This window comes from Acanthochromis polyacanthus, chromosome 7, assembly GCF_021347895.1.
Source record: "Acanthochromis polyacanthus isolate Apoly-LR-REF ecotype Palm Island chromosome 7, KAUST_Apoly_ChrSc, whole genome shotgun sequence".
NCBI classification, from domain to species: domain Eukaryota; kingdom Metazoa; phylum Chordata; class Actinopteri; family Pomacentridae; genus Acanthochromis; species Acanthochromis polyacanthus.
Window position 1 is genome coordinate 1,525,930 of NC_067119.1, and position 27,754 is coordinate 1,553,683.

General features: G+C 40.3%; 1 protein-coding gene, 1 long non-coding RNA gene and 1 other non-coding gene across 52 annotated transcripts; 2 read left to right on the forward strand and 1 right to left on the reverse strand.

Moving 5' to 3' along the window:
- The first annotated feature begins 633 nt into the window (after nucleotides 1–633).
- On the forward strand, nucleotides 634–26,767 carry si:dkey-220o5.5 (actin filament-associated protein 1-like 2). Its single transcript, XM_051950587.1, has 15 exons — nucleotides 634–873; nucleotides 11,896–12,030; nucleotides 12,168–12,245; nucleotides 12,445–12,506; nucleotides 13,853–13,955; nucleotides 14,034–14,251; nucleotides 14,660–14,839; nucleotides 15,790–15,876; nucleotides 16,516–16,579; nucleotides 19,306–19,651; nucleotides 20,696–20,813; nucleotides 21,357–21,444; nucleotides 22,886–23,052; nucleotides 23,195–23,305; nucleotides 24,365–26,767. Exons 1-15 carry the CDS (start codon nucleotides 858–860, stop codon nucleotides 24,389–24,391), a joined length of 1,800 nt encoding a protein of 599 aa, XP_051806547.1. The 5' UTR covers nucleotides 634–857; the 3' UTR covers nucleotides 24,392–26,767.
- On the reverse strand, nucleotides 1,377–24,036 carry LOC127534711 (uncharacterized). Of its 50 annotated transcripts, none has more exons than XR_007942972.1 (6): nucleotides 3,207–3,347; nucleotides 2,443–2,510; nucleotides 1,948–2,015; nucleotides 1,747–1,814; nucleotides 1,478–1,613; nucleotides 1,377–1,443 (listed from the first exon to the last, which is right to left on the reverse strand). It is a non-coding gene; the product is annotated as an uncharacterized LOC127534711 (long non-coding RNA). The 50 variants fall into 50 exon arrangements; XR_007942997.1 differs by lacking the exon at nucleotides 3,207–3,347 and adding exons at nucleotides 2,907–2,974; nucleotides 3,872–3,933 and having other exon boundaries at nucleotides 1,432–1,613; XR_007942994.1 differs by lacking the exon at nucleotides 3,207–3,347 and adding exons at nucleotides 2,907–2,974; nucleotides 3,838–3,927 and having other exon boundaries at nucleotides 1,432–1,613.
- On the forward strand, nucleotides 17,212–17,285 carry trnat-agu (transfer RNA threonine (anticodon AGU)). Its single transcript has one exon. It is a non-coding gene; the product is annotated as a tRNA-Thr (tRNA).
- Nucleotides 26,768–27,754: the final 987 nt, after the last annotated feature.

Consider the following 27,754-nt stretch of genomic DNA (forward strand, 5'->3'; position numbering starts at 1 on the left):
AAGCGTGCCGATTTAGTTATTAGCAGCTCTTGTTTTATTTCTATCTTTAAATGCAGCGACATATGTTACCGAATTACTTTTTTTTTAACAAAATAAATCTTAAAACGTGAGGATTCTTAGGCAGGTTCTGCGGTCATAAAGAGCCTTTTCGTTTTTGGTTTTGTTTTCTATGGGTGTTTATGGATTTTTATTGTTTGGATAAAGTCACCTGAAAGTGACCGAAAACAACATAACCATGAATGTGTGTTATTTTTTTTTGCACAAACTGCTGCACCAGGTGTTAATAGCAAAAAAAACTAGACACAAAATGACAAAAACGAGACACAGAAGACAAAAATGAGACACAAAACAACAAAAAGCATGACAGAAAATGACAAAAAAACAAGACCCAAATTGACAAAAACAAGACACAAAATGACAAAAACGAGACACAAAAGACAAAAGCAAGACAGAAAATGCTAGAAATGAGACACAAAAGACAAAAACAAGACAAAAAACAACAAAAATGTTCTAGTATTTTCTGCATGGATTATTGGATGGAAAACGTCCTCTAGCTCTATAATGACCTCTGTAACATGGTGCTGTTCATACATGTGCAGTGACTTACTGGGTCATGGTTCCGCATTCAGAGGGCTTCTGTCAGTTGTTCTACAGTTTCTCTCTGTTGTTTTTGACTCTCTGCCTCCTCCCTCATGCTGAGGTCACTCAGAGGCAGGACTCCACATCAGACCTCAGACTGCTTCAGGCTGAGCAGATAGAAGCAGACAGAAGCCGCTCAGCTGGGAGGAAACGGGAGGAGATCTGTCTTTTTTGCTGGGATATGAGCCTGAACATCAGCATCCTCTGAGACAACAGACATGGACAAACAGAAAGGTACTGTCCTCATTCTGGTTCAGAAATAAGGATAAAGGATGAAGTCTTCACACTGAAGAAATCAGACTTAAATCCTAAAAAGTACTGCAGTACTGAGAGTAGGGTCTGATGGAAACAGAACCTTCTGTACATTCAAATCTGTTTTATAGCTTCACACTAGAAAATCTTTTCAGATGTGAGAAGTTCATCCAAACAGGAGCTTTTTGAAAGTTTCATGTGTGCAGATTTGTGTAATATTACTAAAATGTAAAATGATCCTCAGTTGAATCCCCGTACAGTAATCAGATTACTTCTAAAGTGAACAGTAGAGTTTCTGCTCTAATGCCAAATTACAAACCGCTAGTTTAGATTTCCCATATTAAAAATACACTAAAATGAGTCCATGTTTCCTGAGGTTCTTTGGGTCCTTTAGTTCTTCTTATGTAAAACCTTTACTTCATATTAGTGGAACTATGAGTCCTTCTAGACCTCCTGATTAGTGGAACTATGACTCTTTCTAGAATTCCTGATTAGTGGAACTATGACTCCTCCTAGACTTCCTGATTAGTGGAACTATGACTCCTTCTAGACCTCCTGATTAGTGGAACTATGACTCATTCTAGACCTCCTGATTAGTGGAACTATGACTCCTCCTAGACCTCCTGATTAGTGGAACTATGACTCCTTCTAGACCTCCTGATTAGTGGAACTATGACTCCTCCTAGACCTCCTGATTAGTGGAACTATGACTCCTTCTAGACCTCCTGATTAGTGGAACTATGACTCCTCCAAGACCTCCTGATTAGTGGAACTATGACTCCTTCTAGACCTCCTGATTAGTGGAACTATGACTCCTAGACCTCCTGATTGGTGGAACTATGACTCCTTCTAGACCTCCTGATTAGTGGAACTATGACTCCTCCTAGACCTCCTGATTAGTGGAACTATGACTCCTTCTAGACCTCCTGATTAGTGGAACTAAGACTCATTCTAGACCTCCTGATTAGTGGAACTATGACTCCTAGACCTCCTGATTGGTGGAACTATGACTCCTTCTAGACCTCTTGATTAGTGGAACTATGACTCCTCCAAGACCTCCTGATTAGTGGAACTATGACTCCTTCTAGACCTCCTGATTAGTGGAACTATGACTCCTCCTAGACCTCCTGATTAGTGGAACTATGACTCCCTCTAGACCTCCTGATTAGTGGAACTATGACTCCTAGACCTCCTGATTAGTGGAACTATGACTCCTTCTACACCTCCTGATTAGTGGAATTATGACTCCTAGAGCTCCTGATGAGTGGAACTATGACTCCTAGACCTCCTGATTAGTGGTACTATGACTCCTTCTAGACCTCCTGATTAGTGGAACTATGACTCCTAGACCTCCTGATTAGTGGTACTATGACTCCTTCTAGACCTCCTGATTAGTGGAACTATGACTCCTTCTAGACCTCCTGATTAGTGGAACTATGACTCCTTCTACACCTCCTGATTAGTGGAACTATGACTCCTTCTAGACCTCCTTATTAGTGGAACTATGACTCCTAGACCTCCTGATTAGTGGTACTATGACTCCTTCTAGACCTCCTGATTAGTGGAACTATGACTCCTTCTAGACCTCCTGATTAGTGGAACTATGACTCCTCCTAGACCTCCTGATTAGTGGAACTATGACTCCTAGACCTCCTGATTAGTGGTACTATGACTCCTTCTAGACCTCCTGATCAGTGGAACTATGACTCATTCTAGACCTGCTGATTAGTGGAACTATGACTCCTTCTAGACCTCCTGATTAGTGGAACTATGACTCATTCTAGACCTCCTGATTAGTGGAACTATGACTCCTTCTAGACCTCCTGATTAGTGGAACTATGACTCCCTCTAGACCTCCTGATTAGTGGAATTATGACTCCTAGAGCTCCTGATGAGTGGAACTATGACTCCTAGACCTCCTGATTAGTGGTACTATGACTCCTTCTAGACCTCCTGATTAGTGGAACTATGACTCCTAGACCTCCTGATTAGTGGTACTATGACTCCTTCTAGACCTCCTGATTAGTGGAACTATGACTCCTTCTAGACCTCCTGATTAGTGGAACTATGACTCCTTCTACACCTCCTGATTAGTGGAACTATGACTCCTTCTAGACCTCCTTATTAGTGGAACTATGACTCCTAGACCTCCTGATTAGTGGAACTATGACTCCTTCTAGACCTCCTGATTAGTGGAACTATGACTCCTAGACCTCCTGATTGGTGGAACTATGACTCCTTCGAGACCTCTTGATTAGTGGAACTATGACTCCTCCTAGACCTCCTGATTAGTGGAACTATGACTCATTCTCGACCTCCTGATTAGTGGAACTATGACTCCTCCTAGACCTCCTGATTAGTGGAACTATGACTCCTTCTAGACCTCCTGATTAGTGGAACTATGACTCCTCCAAGACCTCCTGATTAGTGGAAATATGACTCCCTCTAGACCTCCTGATTAGTGGAACTATGACTCCTAGACCTCCTGATGAGTGGAACTATGACTCCTAGACCTCCTGATTAGTGGAACTATGACTCCTAGACCTCCTGATTAGTGGTACTATGACTCCTTCTAGACCTCCTGATTAGTGGTACTATGACTCCTTCTAGACCTCCTGATCAGTGGAACTATGACTCCTTCTAGACCTGCTGATTAGTGGGACTATGACTCCTTCTAGACCTCCTGATTAGTGGAACTATGACTCATTCTAGACCTCCTGATCAGTGGAACTATGACTCCTTCTAGACCTGCTGATTAGTGGAACTATGACTCATTCTAGACCTCCTGATTAGTGGAACTATGACTCTCTCTATACCTCCTGATTAGTGGAACTATGACTCCTAGACCTCCTGATTAGTGGTACTATGACTCCTTCTAGACCTCCTGATTAGTGGAACTATGACTCTCTCTATACCTCCTGATTAGTGGAACTATGACTCCTAGACCTCCTGATTAGTGGAACTATGACTCCTTCTAGACCTCCTGATTAGTGGAACTATGACTCCTTCTACACCTCCTGATTAGTGGAACTATGACTCCTATAAGAAAAGCTATTTCTAAGATTCTTGTTCTTCTAATCATGGCTCTGCTGTTTCCATAGATCTGCAGAACTTTATACTGCAGTGAGAAAAGGAAAAATACGACTCAGCTGCTCGTTTCAAGTCGTTTGGTTTCAAAAAGCCAAAATGGTGAAAAGTAAACTCCAAACTAAAGTCGAATCCACAGACCACTGGGTGGTGTCACAGCGACGACGTCCATCTTTGATCGTATTAACATGGTGGGAATATAATTACATTTTAAGACCTTCACGCTAAAGACTTGCTAGCGCCCCCTACAGGCCGTGGTGGTCATTACAGCTACATCATCAAACAGCATCCACCCTGAACTGTAAAGTAGCTGCAGCCTTTATCACACTGGTGGTATGTTAACTACAGCAACACAACAATCATCCTTCCTCCTCCTGCTGCTCTCAGGAGACCCAGCTAACACACTGTTTAGACTCAGCTGTGGGTTTGTGTCTTTAAACTCTCCAAACCGACAATTTTAGCATGTTTCTCCCATTATCTGTTTGTGTTTTGACCACGTACACTCAACTCAAATAGGAGCTCATGTCAATGAAAAGTCTAAGAGCAAATTTGTGTGAGTTTGTTTTCACTGCTCTCCTCTCCCATTAATCATCTCATGACCCCTCAGCCTTATCTGGTGACCCTTTGGAGGGGTCCAACCATATTCTAGGAACCACAAGCTAACTGTACATAAAGTAGAAAAGCAGTAGTACAGGAAAATGCTGCCGGAGCTTTGGATTTATTGCTGATTCTTTGCCTACATGTGTATATTTCTCTTTTTTCTAAGCTTGGGGTCGTCCAGATAATTCCATGTTTTCCATTAAACTCCCACTTTTATCCATGTGCTAACATAACTGCACAAGGGTTTTCTAATCATCAATGATCCTTTCAACACCATTAGCTAACACAATGTAGCATTAGAACACAGGAGTGATGGTTGCTGGAAATGTTCCTCTGTACCCCTATGGAGATATTCCATTAAAAATCAGCTGTTTACAGCTACAATAGTCATTTACCACATTAACTATGTCTACACTGGATTTATTATTCATTTAATGTTATCTTCATTGAAACAAAATGCTTTTCTTTCAACAATAAGGACATTTCTACATGACCGCAAACTACAGTGTACATGTAATGATGATACTACATTCTAAAAAGTAATGGTTGCCAGACAAAATTTTGATAAATATTTTAAGTCACTTTAATTGTTTTAATGGGTTCTGTTGACCAATTAATGCTAATAATTACACCAACTTAATACTGTATGTAACTGAAACTGAAATTTATGTGTTAAATGTTTTCAAATAAAACTCAAGTTCTGGTAAAATACTTAAATTGGTGTCATAACTTAGTTTTTCTCCACTTTGAATTCAGGATTTAAATTGATTAAAAGCTTCTCTTTATGATACAAAATATTTAGTAATTGTTCATTTAAAATACTGTTGATTGAAAAAGAAAAGCTTCTTTCACTGTGTGGTTGTCAAACAATTTTATTAGAGATTGTCATAATTCTAAATTACAGATGCAAACTGTTATTACTGAATGTAAACATTAGTTTTTAGAGAGTAATTTTGTTGTTTTATGAGAGCACACTGTCTTTGTTTTCACACTGGAGCATGTTTGTCTGATGTTTGTAAACTAAGACCGTAAAGTGGAATGGTTAAATTAAAGTCACAAGTACTGGTTGGTGACTGGTTGCTGGTGTTTAGGTTGAGCTGGTCGGAACAGTCCGTTTGAGGAAGCAGCGGCTCGCTAATGTAAATGTTTCTGCTCTCCTATATTTACCAGCTAGGAGATGAAAGAAAGCTGCTCCACACCCTACATCACACTCACGTTGTCCTGCTGTTTTGTGAGGACCCTCAGCGACATTAATGCCTGAAGAGGCCCCAAACTCCGACCTGAGTCTGATCTGAACCCTGAAACCAAGCCTGAACCCACAAACCTCCCTTTGAAGCCAAAACATCCTCACAAGGCAGCAGTGTCCTCACAAGGTCCAAAAACCACAAAGGTCCCCACAAAGATAGCAGCACAGATACACACACACACACACACACACACACACACACACACACACACACACACACACACACACACACACACACAGTGAAATCCCATCTTTGGCCTAATTTAAGGGTTTGGTTTTCATGGTAAAGCAACTTAAATCACTTTCAACTTTTTCTAAACTTTTCAACTTTGGCCAATTACAGGAGCAGCGTGGCCTTTTTGCTTCTGTCGCCACGGTTTCTTTCATTTTCAAGCTGCTTTCGGCTCAAACGCCACAAATAAACAAATGTGTGGTTCACGGCTGAACCCTGCTGTATGATGTTGTCAGGACTCCATTGTTATGACGTGAGGACCATTTTGCGTGACTGCTTCTGTGAAGTGTTTACTGGATCTGCTACTGGTGAAGCTGTTGGTGGTTTGATGCAGATTATTTGACTTCGCTGTTGTGTTACCTTCAGTATAAAAGACAGAAAAGAGCTGAGACTCTCTGTCTTTTATATTGAAGTTGATGTTGGAGGTAAAACACCGTCTCCAGGATGTTTATCAGAGCTACAGATTTATTAGTTGTTTAATAGATACAGGCAAATGTAAGTCATTTTGGTCAAATTCTGAGTCATTTTGAACATGCTTTGAGTAGTCCCGGAAAGGTTTGAAGTCATTTTGGACAAATTCATCATCATTTAGGACAGTTTTTCACTGATTTTGGATATATTTTGAGTCATTTTGAATCTGGACTCATTTAGAACAAGATTAGAATCACTTTGGATTAATTTTTGCGTCAAGTTTTGCACATTTTGAGTTATTAGCAACATATTCTAAATATTTTTGGACAAATTTGGAGTCATTCTGGGCCAATTTCTGAGGTCTTATTGACAATTCTAAGTCTTTTTGAACAGGTTTGCACAATTCTGGACAGGTCTATATCATTTTGGACAATTCTGGGTCATTTTTAACATATCTTGGGTCATTTTGGACAAACTTTGAGATATTTCACACAAATTATGAACTATTTTGTTCACAATATTTGTTATTATTTTAGACTAATTCTAAGTCATTTTAAGCAGTTTTTAGGTTATTTTGGATGTCTCTTTTGGAATCATTTTGCATAATCTGTTTGCATGATTCATTGAGACACAATCATGGGAAATACAGCAGGATAAGATATACCAGAATTCTTGCTTAAGTTAAGGTTAGGTTGAGGTTGAAGTGGTTGAAGTCAATCATGGAGACTAACTTGTGACTTTACGGTTCAATCTCCACTGTGTCAACTCATCTGGTGACAGAAAGTGGCTGAACAGGCATTAATTTAGCATAAAATCTATATTTTTTATGGTGAAGTAGTGGTTAGGTTTGGGGTAAATCTCCAGGAAATGAATGTGAGTCCATGTAATGTTCAATGACGTGATCTAAACAGAACTGTATGTGAGTCCTGCGGTTTCAAAGCCAGAGACAGGAAGTAATGTTGATGGTCAGATAAGCTGCATTCAGCAACACAAACTGTTTCCTCCTCTGTCGGTTTCTTTCTACAGCATCTCCCTGCTGCCGTTGTTATGGTGGTGGGCGGGTGAAGTATGTGCAGCTCGGCGTTTAAAACAGCGGCGGGCCGATAAACAGCCTTAAAGTCAGCAGAGAGGAGTTAATCAGAAACTTCATCTCCCACTCAGCTCAGAGCCTGAATGGACTCAGTCTGTGATGAATGGAGCTGCAGGACAATCGCTGCTGTTCAGGCGCTTTTCTCCGCATGTTTTTAAGATCAGAACTCTCTGCTGTGAGGCTCATTCAGCACAGTCTGATTCAAAACAACAACAGAAAACAACCTAGCTCATACCTACTTCCTACGACTGTTTGATTATTGTTTTTACATAAGGTTAGGAGTATGTACAGTATCTGAAACAATTTCCCCTCTGGGATCACTGAAGCATGTCTGAATCTGATATTATTTAAATATATTCACATGCAGTGTGAGTAGGTAACACATTATAGAAAAATCATAATACACCTTGTCACCACTGAAGGATTTGGAGCAGTAACACCTAAATAACACACGTAATGTTGGGGTTTACCTTAAGTTAGCATTTATCTGAACATCTACAGAATTTAAAAGAGCTTTCTGTGGGCTTTATAGGTGGTTTCAGTCATTTCTAAGTTAAAAAAAAAAAGCATCCAAACAAATTCAAGTACACTTCTGTGTTCATGGAATCATTTGGACACACTTGAGTCATTTCAGACAAACTTCAAGCTATTTTGGATGAATTGTGAGTAATTTTGGAAAATTACTGTAGTTTTGAACTAGTTTCAAATCATTATGAACATTTTTGACATTCAAGTCATTTTAAATGCATTATGGCCATTTTTGCTATTTTAACCAGGATTCAAGATTCATGGAAATGTGTCAACAAAGTTAAATACTGATGATCAATAATTACTGCAAATAAAACAGTACTGAAATACTATACATGTCCATTTGACTGTAGGCAACTGAAGCAAAATTGAATTTTCAAAATCTCAAACCTTCACTTCAAATATTAATGAATTTTAGAGCACATATTGTAAGTTCAGCAACTCAAGTACTACAGAGAGAGTACTGCACCTTTAATTGGTACATCTGTAATATATTCATTTGATTCAAAAATAGTGATCTATAAAAGACTTACTCACTAAAACTAAATATACTTTAGTGTTTTCAGGTATGCTTAATTTTATTAGAGATTGTCATAACTAAAAAATTTTGTAAAGTTCATGTGGCCTTTTGGGAAGTTTAGGTTTATAGTCTTCACTGAGGAGACCCTACAGGTTCTTTAGGAGGTTCTAGTGGTCATTTATGAGGTTACTTGGTCACTGAGGGTCTAGATGTCCTTTAACTGGTTGTGGTGGACACTGAGGATGTTCTAGTCACCCCAAACACCTTTGTTTTGGGTGTCTGATATGGCCAGTGAGAACGTTCTAGAAGTCTACTGAAAAAGTTCTTGAAGTCTTGTAAGAGATTCTCATCATCACAGAGATTCTAGACTTTCTTAAGGAGCTTCTGTGGAGGTTATGAGTTTTCTATTGGTAAATGAAGAAGTCTTCTTTTGGGGTTCCAGTTGTAAGTGAGGAAGTCCCCCAGTTTTTTTCAGATGGTTCTCACAGTTACTGAGGTGTTTCCGTTGATCCTTCAGGGAATGGATAATGAGGAGGTTCTGGGGGTCTTTTAGGTGGTTTTAATCATCGTTTTGTAGAGGTTTTTTTTTTTTTTTAGATCTTTCAGGAAACTATAATAGTCATTAGATTCTGGAGTTCCGTTTAGAGGTTCTAGTGATCATAACTGACACGCTCTTACAGGTTTTCTCAAGGGTCCTAATGGTTCTTCATGGGGCGGCGTGGCTCAGTGGATAGAGTGACCGTCTTGTAACTGGAAGGTTGCCGGTTCAATCCTCGGCCTGTCGTGCTCATGTTGAGGTGTCCCTGAGCAAGACACCTAACCCCTAATTGCTCCTGGTGGGTCGTGGTTAGCTCCTTGCATGGCAGCTCCCGCCAGAATCCTTCAGGTTGTTCAAGTGAACTCAAAGAGCTTCTTCGGGCCTTTAAGGGGGTCTGAGTTATTTGTTACGATATCCAGGTGGGGAACAAGGAGGTTCTACAGGTACTTAACTGGGTTGTACCGGTCACTGAGGTGGTCCCATAGATTGTTTCCATGGTTCTAAAAGCCTCTGAGAGGTTTCAATGTATCCTTCATGTGGTTTAAGTGGACATTGAGGAGTCTCTTGAGGTTTTGGAGGTCATTGAAGAAGTTCTAGCTGTCCTCTGGAAGTTCTTGTGGTCACTGAGGATGCCAAATTACCTAAAGCATGCCAGCAAATAAGAGAGAAGAAATTACAAAGATAACAGCCCAGAAGGAACTTACAGTTTTGTGGTCAGACTGCAGGATTTCTCAGTGATGTAACAGCAGAGTCTTTATTCTGTGTTAAACATTAGCAGCATCCAGCAGCTTATCACTGTTTATCCTGTCATCAGTCAGAATGTGAAGGTCAGAACATCTGAACATTTGGGAAGGAAACTTTTATGTGAACGAGTGCAGTCATGTCTGTGTGCAGAACCAATTATGTAGTCATTACCAGAATAAACAACTTAGACTGGTGTCATGTAAAACTGTTTTTGAAGTTGTGACGTTTCAGACTGATGGTAATAAGGTGTAGTTATGATCTGCTGAGGACAACATAAAATGTAGATAAGGACAGAGGCTAACATGTTTTCTTCTACTTCAGTCCTTGTGTGAAGTTGATAATCTGAGTCTTGTTCCGCTGCCTTTGAGTGAAAACAGAGTCAGTATTCATTCATAGAGGAAGACAACAGCTTCATTCATAGCATGAACAGACTATGACAGTTTACATTTTTATCAACCTGCTGATGACAGACTGAATCCCTCCATCAATCTGTCTGTAAAAGCTCGACTAAAAGAGAAACTTTTATGGGAATGTTAACATGTTAATATGTAAAACCCCAACATGGCCAAAGCTACAGACTATATTTTACTGTTACTGTGTGCTAACAGTCTGCTATACTAAATATGATACATGATATGGAAACAAACTCAAATGTTTTGATAGTAAACTTATTTAGTTAGATGAATACTAACTTGTTAACTTGCTAAGTGTACATATGATAGCATGTTAGCATCCTGTTTAGCTCAAATGCTAACACGTCTGCTCGTATGTCAGTAAATAGTGTCAAGAGTATACTAGCTACCTGTAGAAAAATATTAACATGTTCTTAACATGTCAAAAATTCTAAGATGGCTATGTTAGCATGTAAATATTATTATGCATGCTCGGTACTTAGCTATGTGTCCCATGGCTATGTTACCTGGTTTAGATGCTGAATGTTTCACATATACCTGGTACTTTTGCCTCATGATTTTCTTAAACCAAAAAGAAAAATGTTAGCATGTTAACATGTAGTAAAGATGTTAATGTTAGCAGCATGCTAAGGGGCTGAAATTTTTTATGTTGTATGCTAACATGTCAGTAAGTTAAGATCCAGTAATACAATAGCATGAATTCTAACTGTATGTTAGCATGGTAGCATTTTAACAAGTAAATTATATACTAAATGTTTATATGGCTACGTAAGCATGTTTAGATGCCAAATATTTCACATAAGCTACGTACTTTTGGTGATAATATGAATAATAAGTTGGATAAGCTAGCATAATAACACATGATAATTATGACATGTTAAATGTTAGCATGTTAGCATGATGTAAACATTCTAACATGTCAATGGTGTGCTAAGATGCTAAAAATGTATGCTAGCATGTCAATAAATACATCCAACAGGAAACATGTTATTATATCTAAGCCTTAGGTATGATAACATGCTAGCAGCCTGAAAATGCAAAATGGCAAATATTACATAATAAATGCTAGCATGTTAATGGCTTGCTAAGACACTGAAAATATGTGTTAGCATGTTGCTAACATGCCTAATTGTTAATTGTAACAAGTTAGCATTCTGAAGGCTAACATTACAAAAGTTCCATTACGCTACATGTTAGCATATTAACGTGATATAAAAACATTATTATGGCTAGCATGCTAAGACAATGAAAGCTAAACAGTAAATAGATTTTCTAAGATGCTGCACTGTTGGTAGATTTGAACATTTATTGTAGTTTTTTGCTGTGACTGTAGAAAAGTTAAACATTAAAGGAATGAGGAGGGAAACAGAGACAGTCTCAGAGTAAACACTGATGGACGGATACCGAACATGAGTCACCACCGGCTCTGACAGAGACTCAGATAAAGACTGGAAACTCTGAAGATTACTTCCTGTTAGAGAGGACAGACAGACAGACAGATGTCCAGCTGCTCACCTGTCATTAACTTGTCTGTCTGTCTCTCCACCTGTCTGTCTCTCATTAACCTGTCTGTCTCTCCATCTGTCCGTCTGTAGTTCTGTCTAAGCTGATCTGGGACCTGCAGTCCTTCCTGTCTGTTCTGGACTCAGAGAATCTGAGCTACATCGCTCAGGCTCAGAAGAAATCCATCTCAGAGCTGCTGTGCAAGCTGCAGCCTCAGGACACTCCAGGTACCACAGTACTACTAAAAGTACTGCAGTATCAGTACTACTAAAAGTACTACAGTATCATTCCTACTTAAAGTACTAGTATTAGTACTAGTTAAAGTACCACAGAGGTTAAGTTCTGACTGTCTGCTGTGTTCCAGTGGAGGATGCTGAATACATGATCATGAGCTGTCCATCATCGTCTCCTAGCAACGAGCCGGCAGACATACCTGGGACAGGTAGAGTCACCATGATTATTAACACCTGCTAATAATCTAATGATATGAACACACGGGAGAGCAGTAAGGTATCTGCAGATTAGGGTACTGATGCTCAGTATTTACAGCCGTAGTGTGTGCACCGCTAACATGTTAGCATGACGGTTGGACATCAGGTGTTTATCTGTTTGTTTGTTTGCTTGTTTATTTGTTTGTTCAGAAGGAGTCCGTACCTCTGAGCTGGTCTCACATCAGGACTCACCTGTCTGGCTGAGGAATGGGGTGAGTCGATACAAACACACTGGTTTTAATGGTTTAACTGGTTTCCTAAATGAACAAATTAAAATTAAATTAAAAATGACAGAAATCATACTTTAGAGGTCAATAATTAAAACACCGAAGAAAGTGAAATTTTAATCAATTAATTTCAACAAAATCAAATTAACTGAAATTATAATGAACATAAAAATAAAATAATAAAAATATGAATTTTCTAAATATATTCAAATAAATATAAAGGACATCTTTAAAACATATAAAATAATAATCGAGTAAAATCAATCAATAATAAATGATGAAATCGTTAAAAAAAACTGTTAGATATGAGCTAAAAAAATGTGAAATAATATTAAACAAATCTATTTGTTTTATAAATAAATAAATATTTCTCTCTTTTTTGCCTTGAGAGCTTCATAATCTGTACGTCACATGACTCCACATGTCAGTAAAAAAAGCCTTTAATGCGGAAAAATGAAGGATGGACAGATTAAAAATGACTAAAGTGAAGCAGGAAACATAAATAGAATGACAAATAAATGAATAAATAATTAAAAACACACATTTACAGAAAGGGATTCAGGGATAAAAGCAAAGCTGATATGATGGCTCACAACTTAGAAGAGAAAAAAAGTTATCACCTGAGGTTACCATGGCAACACTGGAGCATCCAATCAGAGCTCCTCACCTCCTCACCTCTCAAACTCAGTCTGGGGTCAAAGGAAAAAGAAAAGTGGAGCGGAGAGAAAAAAAGTTTTTTTTTAGGAGTTTTGGATCCAGGATGAAGAGGAGGAGCGGCTCTGTGATGTGGGTCAGTAATGACAGAGCGAGTCCTCCGAGGTTTGGGAGGAGACGGAGCATGTGTGTGTGTGTGTGTGTGTGTGTGTGTGTGTGTGTGTGTGTGTGTGTGTGTGTGTGTGTGTGAGGGAGTGACAGGAAGTCGTGTGTTTACATGTGAGGCCATCTCCCTTCTCTCTGCCGTCCTATTGGCCGAGAGCGCTGCAGAGGGAGGAAGTGGTCACTGATGGCCGACGATTAGCATCTGGTCTACGTGATAGACGGACACACACACACACACACACACACACACACACAAAAATAGTGGGATATTTTTTTAAATCCATGTTTTTCTAAAAATGTTCTGACGTAAATAATCCAGTTTTTCCATCATTGCTTATAAACTGTTTCCATAGATGTTAACTTTCTGCCTCGAGGCTTCTGCAGCAGCAAATTTTTTAATCCCAGATTTTAGCATCAGAACTTTGTGTTCTTCATTCCTCTCCCGTTAATCTGACCTCATCGAAGCTTCGTTTCTCTGATTCAAACTTTAAAACTTGTTCTTTGGGATGCAGGGCCCCACGGTGCCTCCTCTTCCTCCAGGAGGTCTGGGAGGTGATGAAGATGAAGATACGTACGAGGAAGCCGAACCTTACGTGGCCGCCGACACCAACACCGGTACCTGAACGCACCGTCAGAGAAAACACGCGTACGTGACGTAAAAACAGTAAAACATGAACCGTTCCTTTTCTCCAGAGAAGTCGGACAGCAGCCACTACGAGTCGTACGGCGAAGACGACGATGAAGAGGGGGAGGAGCTTGTGAAGGACAGGGCCCACTACATCCAATGGAGTGCCTCGCAGCCCTGCCTAAGGCCCGCCCCCGAGTCTCGCCTCTGCGGCTACCTGTGGAGGAGAAAGTGGCTCGGACAGTGGAGCAAACAGCTGTTCATCATCAGGAACGACGCGCTGCTGGTGAGGCAGGAAGTAGACCGAAATCCTGACCAATCAGAGCAGAGTTTCACACCTGCAGTTCCTCTAATGGCCACTAGATATTGCTGTCATCACAAACTTTGTCTCCGGACAATTCAGAGCTGAGTTTTACACCTGCAGTCCCTCTTGTCGCCACTAGATGTTGCTGTAATCACTACTTCTCTGTCCCCTGACCAATCAGAGCAGAGTTGCACACCTGCATTTCCTCTGTTGTCCACTAGATGTCGCTGTAATCACTAATTTTCTGTCTTTTAACCAATCAGCAGCTTCCACACCTCCAGTTTTCCACCGTTAACTGTTCATTTCAGACCTTTCCCAGCAGTCTTGTTCCACCAGGGGGCGCTGCAGAGTCGTCTGTAGATAAAAACATGATGTTGTTTTACCTGACAGTGCTATAAATGTGCCCGGGACCTGCTGCCTCAGATGGAGTTGAACCTTCGCGGCTGTCAGCTGGTCTACAAGTCCAAAGCCAACAGGAAGATCCAGCACCAGCTCAAACTAATACCCCTGGGATCCGAGTCGTTGGTTCTGGGCTACAGCAGCTTCCAGCAGGCCGACGAGTGGAGGAAGGTAACGCATCCTCCACCACTTTATTCTCCTCCTGTGGTCTTCAGAGTGCATGTCCTTCGTAGTCGTACCGTCGGTAAGATGTTCACCACGTTCTGGAATAAAACCGACGTGTGAATTCTTGGTGACAGAGTTCAGGTTCAGGATGAATGTGTCTGAGGTCGGTTTCTGTAGTTTAGCTCTTTGCTAACGCTAAAGGAACAGCGATAACTGCGAGTGGCCACCAGGGGGCGATGCAGTGGGCCAAAACTGGTCCTCCAGAGGGTCCAATCAGCCCTCAAAGTGTAAAAATTCTGTAGATTGTGAATTAGTAAAACTATGAATTTAAAATAATTTCTAGACCATGACAAGTTGTTTGGATCATAAAGTAAAATACTAGATTGTTCATTGTCGTTTTGTGTCTTGTTTTGGAATATTTTGTCTTGTTCTTTGTCTGACTTTTGTTATTTGTCTCATGTTTTAGTCGTTTTTTGTTTCGCATGTGTTTTTTGTCTTATTTTTTACTCTTTTTGTTTTGTTTCATGTCGTTTGTCTCATGTTTTTGTTGTTTTCATTGTCGTCTTTGTCGTTTTGTGTTTCCTTTTTGTCTCGTTTGTATATTTGTCCTATTTTTGTCATTTTGTTTCTCACTTTTGTCATTTTTGTCTCAGTTGTGTCATTTATGTAACTTTTTGTCTTGTTTTTGTAGTTTGTCCATTTTTGTCTCTTTTTTGTTTTATTTCATGTCATGTGTCTCATTCTTGTAATATTTTGTCTTGTTTTTGTTGTTTTTTTTGTCTGATTTTGTCGTGTTGATCCTCCAGTAAATCCTCTCAGGTCCAGGTGACTAAATGTTGTGTTTGTTTGTAGACACTGTGATCTGGAAGTTGTCATGTGGAAATGATAAACTGAGGCTGAATGTTTTCACATTAGTTTCCTCTGCATTCTGACTGACCTGTCGTCTACCTGTGCAGGTGATGGAGGAGCTGAGCATTGGAGGCGGCCTGGAGACTCAAAGTTTCTCTTCTCTGGTTAAATCAGAGCAGCTGCTGTCCTGCAGGGTGAGATCCTCCAACAGGATTTATTACAATAAAACACAAACAGTGCTTCAGATGTATGACTACGTTAAATCATATGTATTTAATCAAATGCTAAATCACTTCCTGTTCCTGTGTTTGAATGAAATCACTCCATTTATTAAGCAACAGAAAAGCAAAAAGCATTTTATGACCTGAAACCTCTGAATAAACATGTTGTGTGTTTTTCTCTAAATGATCAGGTCTCATCTGTCGCTGAAGTCACGTTGTCTTTAAAGAAAAAACGACAAAACAGCACCATTCATCAGAGCCAGAAATCCTTAAAAAAAGTCAGATTGTCACCTTTCTGTTGGTGTCAAACTGTACTCCATCAGGAAAATGAACCAAATCTCAGCATCAGATTGTGAAATTTCATCAAAATTATTTTAATCTCATCCATGACAAACAGTCAAACCTTTCTGTTTGTTTTTGAAAGGAATTGATGACTTCAGGTGTTGTTTTCTTCAACCATCTGCTGAAAGCCCAAAAATATTCACTTTACCATCATGTAAAAGCAGAAACAACAACATACAAAAACGGAACATAAAGTTCTGCAAACAGCTCCAGAGTGATTCTAACAGAACTGATCTTACCTCTAACCTCCTGTGTGTTCTGTGTTTCCAGTCCAGTACAGTTCAGACCGACTCTGATGAGGAGAAACCTTCAGCTCGCTGCAGCAAAGACAAAGGTACTGAAACTACATTATGAACAGGGACGGCTGGTATAAATGGGCTAACAGGGCTAAGCCCTCCCAAGCAAACACAAAAAAGATGAGAAAATGATTTTTTTAAATAACTTCCAACAGATTGTTTTAAGTTTAGGTGAAACCAAAGGTAGCAACAGCACCAATCAGTCAAAAGAAAAACATAGAATATCTCTAAATGGGCTTATTTTTACAGCCCCAGCAGATACAGTCCGCTTTCATTCATTTCGTTCTTGTGAGTGATTGACAGGTGTCATGTCCCGCCCCCGTGATTTACTGATCATTTGGGCTAACTTCAGCCTGCCCACAGGCCGCTGACTTTGCGGGCGTTAGCATGAAGGAGGTGGGACACTGAAATGAACACAAATAGCCATCACAACTCCGATGACATCGGCAGAGACAGAGAGGTGTTTCAGTACGCTCACCAGGATTAAATCGGTTCTCTGAAGTACGATGGGGCAGGACAGATTGAATGCACTTACCATGATGTCTATCGAGAAGGACTTCATCCAGAAATTACCAGATTTCAATGACATGGTGATTAACCTGTTTGCATCCCAGAAAGGCCGTCGATGTGAGCTTCTTTTCAAATAAGGTCGGCTCACGTGCCCAGACAAGGCGCTGTGGCTTAGTTGGTTAAAGCGCCTGTCTAGTAAACAGGAGATCCTGGGTTCAAATCCCAGCAGTGCCTTTATACTTGCTGTCCTCAGTTAGTGACAAAAGGGTTAGTTTAGTTAAGTGTGTTCCAGTACAGAGTACTTAAAATTTATTATTGTATGGGTGAATGTGACGTATCATGTAAAGCGCTTTGGATAAAAGCGCTATATAAATACAACCATTTACCATGTTGACCTGTTAAAGGACTGTGACACCTTGTTTTTGCTGAGGTCATCTGTTGTACTGTTTTGCACTACATGTCACCAAACAGTTGTAATAAGACAGTTGCAGCAGACTGTCTGTGGGCAGTCGTTGCAGTTGGAACACGTTTTGTAGTGGTGTGTGTGTGTGTGTGTGTGTGTGTGTGTGTGTGAGTGAGTGAGTGAGTGAGAGAGAGTGTTAATGTAGAGCACTAAAAAAGTATAGTGTACCTGTAACTGATGTAACTGTGTGTATCATAGGCATAGACTGTATATAAAGATGGACGTAGCATCTGGCTCCAAAAATGAAGCCAACCCGGAAGTGTCAAAAACTTGCAATATCACGCCGTCCACTAGGGTTGGCTCCAAAAAGCTTTTTCTCTATAGACCCCAATTCATTTTTGGAAAAAATAAAATGTGATAGACTGATGTTCTACAGCTCAGGATTTTTTCCCCGTTAGTTTTCATGGTCAGAATGAGAGATCAGGTGGCCGATCTTAAAATAAATCAATACTGAATTTTAAATAAATCGTTAAAGTTGGCGGAGCCAGGGGGCGTGGCTATAGTTGATTGACAGTCCCATTGACTGGTCCTGCCCCTAGTTGCTCTCCGGTCCAGTCTGTTTGATGACGCTTTTTACGTCACTGGCTCCAAAAATCCAAAACGGCGACCAGGAAGTAGCAAAATCTGGGCTTCATTTTCTGTGTTAACCATTTAATCGGTATTATGCATTTGTTAGCCCACCCAACAAATTTCACCACCCACCACCACTGATTATGAAGTTCCGTCATTGATTAAAAACAGGACAAAGTGCTGCTTAAATCTTTAACATAAGGAGTAAAGTGGAAACACGGCACAAATTCTACTTTTTTAAAATGTAAATGTCCATTCATCTTCATTGTTTTATGGAAAATGTGAATAAAAACAGTTATCAGTAAATTAAAAACTACAAATATGTGAAATTATAAATGCTGCTTTAGTTGTGTTATCAGTAAATATCTTCCAAACCCATCCGTGGAGGATTCAGGACATGTTAACTAAGAAAAAAAATTCATATTTATAACTCATATTTTACTGTGACAACAACCACAAAAACATACAAAAGAACCACAAGGAGACACGAAACAATAACAAGGAGACACAAAACAACCACAAAGAGACAAAAAACACCTGCAGAGACAGAAAACAACCACAAAGACACGAAACTGATAGCCTAGCCGCGCTAGACCCAGCTCTGAAGACACAAGGGTCTAGAAGCTCTCGACAGGGAGGGAGGCGGGCTAAAAGGTTGTCTATCAAATCATTCTGCAGCAATTGGGTAGGTATACAACCAATCAGCGCAACGAATAGGCTCCTAGAGCGCCGGAAATCAGAGGATGCGGGAGTTCGGTGAAGCCTTATTTATACAGTCAATGGGTGAAGCTCAAGTATATTACAGACATGTTAACAGAAAGATTATTCAGAGTCGGTGCTAATGGAGCTCAATGACTGTTGTCGTTTTTGTTGTCGACCCTGGCAGAGAATTAAATGCGTTGCCGTGTGTTGTCTGTCTGTTTCTGTCAGAATCGTCTCACCTCTGTCGTCACTTAGTTACGCCCGCCTTCTGACTCTACACTTCATGGTGATTCGTCGGCCAGTTTTAGGAGCATCCAACCTCGAGGCTTACCGAGGGTAACTAGACCCACCCTGGCAGAGAATTAAATTCGTTGCCGTGGGTTGTCTAGCGCGGCTAGGCTACGAAACAACCACAAAGAGACACGAAACAACCAGAATACCGTGCACCGTGGGAACACCAACCTGATCAGTATTCGTGTACAGGTTAATGACCTCTGACCTCTGACCTCTGACCTCCAGGCTTTCTGAACGTCCTGATGAACTGCCAGTGGCAGAGTCTCCAGTGTCGGGTGGAGGCGGGGCTGCTCAACATGTTTGCTGAGGAGGAGGATGATGATGAAGAGGAGGAGGAGGTGAGGAAGGAACGGTCGCCTCAGTACACCGTCCAGCTCCGAGGCTGCGAGGTCCGAGCCGGGCCTGACGCCGAGCGCTCCTACAGGATCACACTGAGCATGCTCGGCGACCAGGTGGCCGTGCTGGAGGCGAGCAGCTCGGAGGAGAAGCAGCGATGGATGAAGTTGCTGCAGGACGGAGCTGCCGGTCACCATGACAACGGCACACAGGAGCCCACAGGGGGCGCTCTCAGGTAAGTCTGGTGATCGACACGTTTAACCCTCCTGTTGTCCTCATTTACAGGCACCAAAAAATATTGTTTCCTTGTCTGAAAAAAAAATCCAAAAATTTAGCAAATAAATTCCCCAAAATTTCAGAAAATTTGCAAAACCTTCAGGAAGAAAATTCCAATAATTCCTTAAAAGTTTTATTTAAAAAAAAAAATCCACATTTGGCAAGAAAATTCTTGTAAAGTTTTTTTTCAAAAAATGAGTAAAAATCTTCCAAAAAATCCAAAAAATATCTAAAGTGATTCCACATATACCAATAAAACTTCTGATATTTTTGGTTGATTTTTATGTGAATGTTCTTAAAGAAAATACTAGAAGTTTTGCTGATAAATGGATTCACTTTTGATATTTTTAGGATTTTTTTGAAGATTTTTCTCATTTTAGAAAATATTTACAAGAATTTTCTTCACAAAATTGGGAGATTTTTTTTAAAATAAAATTTTCAAGTGAAGCTTTTAAGGAATTATTGGAATTTTCTTCCTGAAGGTTTTGCAAATTTTCTGAAATTTGGGGATTTGTTTTGGTGAATTTTGGGATTTTTTCAGACAAGGAAACAATATTTTTTCCATCCATCCATCCTCTATAGGGTCACTAGGGTCATGGGGGGTGCTGGAGTCTATCCCAGCTGACTCAGGTGAAGGCAGGGGACACCCTGGACAGGTCACCAGTCTGTCACAGGGCTACATATACAGACACACAATCACACTCACATTCACACCTACGGACAGTTTAGAGTAACCAATTAACCTCAGCATGTTTTTGGACTGTGGGAGGAAGCCGGAGAAAACCCACGCATGCACAGGGAGAACATGCAAACTCCATGCAGAAAGATCCCAGGCCCACCCCGGGATTTGAACCGGGGATCTTCTTGCTGCAAGGCGAACGTGCTAACCACTACCCCACTGTGCGGCCCACAATGTTTTTTGGTGCCTGTAAATGAAGACAACAGGAGGGTTAAATCTCCTGATCAGCCTCCTGCTCTGACGTTCTTCATCTTCTCTCCTCAGCGGCCTTCAGACTCGAAGGTTTCCCACCTCCAACACCTACATGGACGACCCGTTCCACCTGAGCGGAACCGGCAGAGACCCGCCCATCTACTCCAACACCTCCGTCCTGGAGCACATGGTACCGGAGAATAACGAACAGGAGCTCAGTTCAAACAGAAACCTTTCTGTCCCTTTCAAACAGCAGCAGATGTTCTGGCAGCTTCTCAGAAACTCTTCTGAAAAAGCAGAAATGTATTTAAAAAAAGACAAACTTTGCTTTTGCTCAGCTGAAGCTGGTGAATTAAAAGACAAATTAAAATGTGAATATCTATGAGGTTTAATTTTTCCCACTGTTGGTAACGCTCTGAAACATGTCAGACAGATTGAGTCCAGACTTACTTATTTCTAAAAAATAAACTATCAAAGAAATTAAACTTTTTTTCATCTTTAATGGTTAGCTTTGTAACGCTAACTTATTCTGATATGCTGAGGTCAAACTGGAACTGAAGTGGTAAAACTAAGAATTAGAAAAAAGAGGCGACTCAGACTGATCTCAGGCTCAGAACACCACCTCGTATTTCTCTGAACTTATTTCTATGAGACACTAAAACCTTTGAATGTTGTATCTTCAGCAGCTGCTTGTTTCTGCAATGTGTTTCTGATGAAGTTTGTCATGTTTCAGCTCCAAAGCTCTCAGGATTCAGTTCGCTGCAGCTCCGTGTCGTCCAAAGACTCGGTGACCTACAGCAACACCGTCCTCAGCAGCCACAGTGAGTCGTCAACACAACACAGAGCAAGCATCCCATAATACACCCTCATAATAAACCTACAGCTATAACTATGACCCCAGTGAACAGAAATACCTGCAACTCCCCAACAGTCAGTCAGAACTGAGGAAGACTCTTGGATGAAGGTGTTTTCTTGTCCTGTATACGGAGATATCAGGGAAGATGTCCTCTGTTTATTTTGATTTCTTTTGGTTGGATGACCATGAAAAATCAGAGTTATGTTCTAGAAGAGGAACCTTTTTCATGGCAGAATGTCTTTCCCAGGGCTGGGTTAAAAGGCAACGTTTTTTGTTTAAGGATTGAGCAGCAGAATATTGTGTGGTTTGGACATATTGCTGCAGTGCACATGTATTGGTGTCTTATAGACCCATGAGGGTTGGACACGCTTGTGTGGATGACACAAAAATAAAGAAATCAATCAATCAATCAATCAGTCAATCAATAAATCAACTAACAAGTACCAAAAAGAAGTTCAGGGCTTTCAGGTGACAGGTTTATGGAGGCCTGTTCTTTTAAGAGATGAGGGGAATTAGCTCAAACAGTAGAGTGCTTGCTAGCGGGATCAATGCCCGCATTCTCCAGCTGATATTTTGCCCTCTCTAGATCAGATTCAGTGGAAATCAGTCAAGTGAAACACCACTTTTAAAGTATTTAAAATGCAGACTTGAGATCCCTCCACAGGTAGTCCTAACACCACAGACATAGGCCTCTGTCACCAACAGGGTAGGGTTGATTGATTGTCAGATACGACCAACGAAAGCAGCCCAGCTCTGAACAGAGAGTACAGTCCTGACATCCCTGGACAGCTACCAGTTGGACAGGGAGTTAGCTCTAATGTTAGCGCGCTCGCTTAGCATCCAAGAGGTAATGGGATTGATGCCTGCATTCTCCAGCAAATGTTAAGCCATCTGATCTACCTGTCTGCATGTGTTTAAGGATCAGACTCAGTGCTTGTTACAGCTGAACAAGTATTTATGATGCAGACTTGAAATCCCTCCTCAGGCAGTTTCACCACCATGGAAACCTTCAGTCATTCCTCACCATGCAGCTTTACTACCATTAACACTTTCAGTCATCTCCACTAGAGACAGCAGAACCACAGAACAAACACAATCATAATCAGTGAGAATGGTTAGGAGTGAAGGAAGTCATCTGTGTTTACCAGCATCTCTAAACTCCTCCTATCAGGTACTTATGATGCAGTCCTGACATCCCTGGACAGGCAGAGGACTAACTGGGAATTAGCTCAAATTTTTATGACTTGTGTCATTCTGACAGAAGACATTTCTGAGTTGTTTCTCCTCCTTCATGGTTGTTCTGTTTCCACAGAGCTGCAGGAAGCAGTGAGTTCAGGGGTAAATATGTTAAATAATGCAGAGCACAGCAGAGACCTCAGCTGTTTCTGTGCTGCTTCGTGTTTCAGACAAGAAGCCATCTGAAGTCCAGCGAGGCGTTCAGAAGCTGGAGCTGACTGGGCGGAGCTCCGTACAGCTGAGGGCGGGATCAGAGACCAACCTGGCGTCCGCCGGAAGGCAAAACAAACGCACCTCTTTTAGACAGTCGCTGGCCGTCTGCACTGAGCGTGCTCAGGTACGACAAACTCCACCCACTGGTCAGCGCATGTTTTCAAATGTGGCCTACTGCAGTCAGAAGTTCAACATTTTGATACTGAAGTGGAGTCAGGAGTGTGTCAGTGGATACTCACTGGTTTCACTGGTTTCTGCTGGTCCAGGCGAGTTTTCTGAACCCTCTGCTGCGACGGACGGCTTCAGCTAAAAACTCTCTGAGACGAGCTCCTTCAGCGCTGTTCATCGAACATGGAAAGGTTTTCCAGAGGAGGAAGGTGAGATTCACACAAACACACGGCTGTTAGCTGAGTTTACAGAGAACAGCCGCAGTCAGTTCACTTTAGTTTCTTCACCTGACAATAATTGTATAGTTCCTAAGTTGAACAAGGCAGTTTGTTCTTATGTCAAATTAAAACCTAACTCTTTAGATTTACTATATTAAAAGTGCAGGCCCCACAGTAACAACTCAGTGAAGCAAAACTCATTACCCAGATTCAGTTTTTGTCAATACATTCGTAGTTTCAGCTGTTTTTATGATGACAGACTCAGTCCTCCTCAGCATGGAGGATGCCAGAATCTGTGCTTCACTGTCAGGACCATCCATCCACTGTGGTAGTCCTGGACAGGTTCTCATCAAACATCTGGACTCCATCTGAGCCCAACTAGTTTATCTTCATCTGACCAAAGAATGTTTCCAGCATCCATCAGGCTTCTTCTCATGTTCTTCATCTGGAAGTTTAGTTGTGAGCAGCAGCCAGGTTTAGTTCTGGTCCTCCGTCCATAGAGGTTGATGTTCTGAAGGTTCCTTCACACTGTCTGAGCTTCACACTAACTCTGGTTTCCATGGAGAACCCCTGAACCAAGTCTGAAGCAACTGATGTCTGTTTTTACAGCTGGATGGAGAAAGTAGTTCACTGTCTGTGGAGTCATTTTAGGAGCTCTGATTAGTGGAACTATGACTCCTTCTAGACCTCCTGATTAGTGGAACTGTGACTCCTTCTAGACCTGCAGTTAATGATTAGACGTTAAACTCCAAAGTGATGTATTCATTTGACTTGTTTTATTTAATTGACAAACCAAAAACCACAATATTCAGTTTTGCACCAACAAACACATCAAACCACCTCATATGAGAAGCTTCAGTCAGCAAATGTTTGGACTTTTTGCCTGAAAAACCCAGACTCAAAACAGTTGATCAGGCTGATCACCTTATCCATTAATCCAATAATCTTTCGACACATAATATCAACTGAACTTAATGATCTATTTAATGTACTATGAGCTAAATTTAATCTGTTTACCAACCCACTGAACTGCTGTCACTGTTTCCACAGGAATGGGAGACCAAAGCTGCTGCTTGACACCAGCTGTCCAATCAATCAATCAATCAGCCACATCCTGTCAGCTGTCGTCAGTTTGATTTCCTACAAACTGATCATCTAGCAGACGTTCTTAAGGCGACAGGAACGTTGATTCGTCCAACATGACCTCAGAGACCAACAGAAAAAGAAACTGTTGAATGATGTATTCACAGTCAGTATGTTAATGGGCTTTGTTCATCATTTTTAAAAACTAAAGTTTCTTTTAATGTTGGTTTTTAAGTCTGGCTGGGCTCTGCAGTAACCATGGCAACAGCAGTAAACGGTTGCTAACTGTGGCGCTAACGAATGTTTCCTCAGATAATTACCAGGGCCTTTATTTACCTCAGCAGGGAACAGGACTGAGATATTTATCACTTCCAACTATGTTCCTGTGAGTTCATAATCTTTTAGCTGCAACATTCCTTCAGATGTTTAGAGAACGTTGTCAGAACACTTGAAGTTTTATGATAACGAAGGGGGAACGTTCTCATAGAATGTTTTCTAAATGTCATCGAGGCCTCAAATGATTTGTTCTTGTAATGTCTTTTAATAACAAAGGTGGACCATTCTGCCTGCAACGTTCTGAGGATGTTGTTGAGGAAACGTATCATAGAACGTTCTTCTTTCAAACATTCCAATGATAACAAAAGAAGAACGTTTTTAAATCAATGTTCAAAAACTGTTTTCCAGGTGTTAGCTTCAGATGGTAGAACTTTCTTCTGTGCCGTGATATATTAAAGGTACATTTAGCCTTTTTGTTAGAAAACATTCTTCTATAAAATACCTTCCAGCTGAAAACAAAGGAAAGTTCTTCATGCAAAATTTAAAAAAAAACGTTTTTCAGATGTTCTTGAGTCCTCAGATGACAGAACGTTCTTTATAAGACGTTCTATAGTCCAGCTGGGAGGGCTTTATTTCCAGTTCTTGCTGACTGATCAGTATAATTGACAATATTTCACACATGCAGCAGGAGATTTCTTTCTTTATTTGTTCACGCAGCTTTTAAGTGACCTGAGAAAATAAAAAACTGATCCCAGCTCAGACATTAAAACCCAAACAGACTTTAGAAGCAGTTTTAGCTTCAGTCTAATCTTTTAGCAGCTAGCAAGTAGCTGTTTGTGCAAACAAAACAACAAAGCAAAAACAAAACCTCACTGTAGCTGAAGTAAGTCACACAAAACAAGTGTTAAACAGCAGAAATAGGGTTCTCTGTGCGTTCTCTCTGGCAGCCAGCAGGGGGCGACTCCTCAGGTTCCTGATGCTGTAGAAGTCAGTGATCAAATGAGCCTTCTTCTAACTTGATCTGTTTTCTCAGTGAACAGTTTTCCAACAAGTTTATGGTTCTAATCTCTCGTGTGAAGTCTCCTTTAACACAGCATGGAGTTCGTTTTGTAAATTACAGTCAAATTTAGAGAAAAATAGACGATAAAGCATCACGTTTTAGGGCTACCGTTCGAGTAACAAACTAAAGTTTAAAGTCGACCCACCACTCAGGCTTTACGTTCAGTTTAAAAAAACAAAATAACAACGGCTATGTTCCAAATTCAAGACTTCAAAACTGTAAAATCGCTACATCCATTTTTCATACAGACTTTTTTGCTAAAAAATGACAAAAACAGCAACTTCCAAAGCAAACAGTAAACCTTCATGTTTAGGATTTATTGCAGTTTCAGCTGAAATAATCTAATGAGCAGACATCTGACTGACCGGTGCCACTGAATGATGTGTTTGAGCTACATTTGAAACATCTGCATTTTTTCATTAGGATTAGATAGAAATATTCAAATACAGAAGAATTGATAAACCCGAAAGAAAATGTGTTATTTATTATGTGCAGGGAATTTTTTTGATTATTATATCTGATTAGCACAAAGCAATGACTCCAGTCTCCTGTATTTGGAATCACTTAAAAGTAATATTTTCACATCAATTTATTCCACTGGGGATTCCAGCTTTGGAAATGTTGTTCATAAAAAACAAACAACATAGTTTCAGTTTAATTAGATTTTTGTAGCTAAAGCCTCCGTAAACGTCATCCTGTTGGCATCCAGCGAGGGAATAAAAGTCATAAATGTTGTTTTTCTGTCCATAGAAAGTCGTGTGTTTCTATGGTAACGGACCGTCCGGAGCACGATTATTTCTACATGTAATTTTTTTGTTTGTTTAATCTCACGGTTATGTCGGACTGTGTAAATGTATAAGTGAACTAGTTTTCTCACCGTATACTGACCGGCACTACGTAGTAACTGATCTATGATTTATGTTTTCCACTTACTGTAGCATTTTTCTATTCACTGCGTTTTGTACTCAGGAGAATGTTTGTTTTTGACTAAACACTGATCTGTAAAATTATATTAAAATGATTTTTACATATTACTGTTTTGTTGTTTGTTGTGTTTGTTTCTCCGAGTTATTTTGGGCATATTTGTTGGCAAATGTTATGGAATATTTTGATCTTTATCGGCATATAATCTGAATTAAACTGAAGATTTCTGAGCGTATCCTTTGGTTTACATGGTGTGGTTCTGGTTTGATACTTTCATTAAATATAAAACAACAGCAGCATTTATAAACCTCTAACTTCCTGTTTTTGTAGCTGCATTTGTACGATGCAGTTTGCCGTTATGAGTAACGTGTTTAATAAATATACAGCAGAGGAGACTGTCCTTTAATACTGATAACTCTGAGGCTTACAACAAGACATGAAACCATTTTTAGATCCAGAGGGACTCACCTTTTCCGTCCATATCGATGACAAATGTCTGTAAATGTGTCCAGAAGTCACAGAAGCATCTCTTCCAGTTTCACAGCGATCCACTAATTATCGTCTGTTCATCGATGATCCGCTGCAAACAGAAGCTGCTCACAGACAGATCTGATAGAACTGAACAAGTGAACAAATAGAGACTCAAAATAAAACCGGGCTCCAGCTGACTTCAAGGCAGCTTTATACTTCCTGTTTACGTCCCCCAGAGCATCGTGGGACCTGTAGTTCTCGGTAAAAGGAGGAAAAACAAGGATGTTTTCACTTTTTTGTTTGTGAAAGAAAGATTTTGATGATTCAAAGCAAGAAACAGATGGTGAAAACCTTTCATCAACAAGAGAACAAACCGAAAATAGAGCAACTGAGAGCAAGCTATTTTACAGCAACTTTAACGGACATATCTTACATATATCTTCATTTAGAGCAACTTTAACTCATTTCAGAGCAACTTTAACTGATTTAGAGCAATTTTAACTCATTTTAGAGCAACTTTAACTAATATAGAGCAACTTTAAGTTTTACTAATATTCAAAAGTTTGCAGTCACTTAGAAATGTCCTTATTCTTGAAACAAAAGCATTTTTTGTTCAATGAAGATAA

Excerpts from the sequence above, each read along its gene's own strand:
- si:dkey-220o5.5 (XM_051950587.1), top strand. Across the intron at positions 12,031-12,167 it reads GCAGCCTCAGGACACTCCAG|TGGAGGATGCTGAATACATG; the intron begins GTACCACAGTAC and ends GCTGTGTTCCAG. Across the intron at positions 14,252-14,659 it reads TCAGGAACGACGCGCTGCTG|TGCTATAAATGTGCCCGGGA; the intron begins GTGAGGCAGGAA and ends TTTACCTGACAG.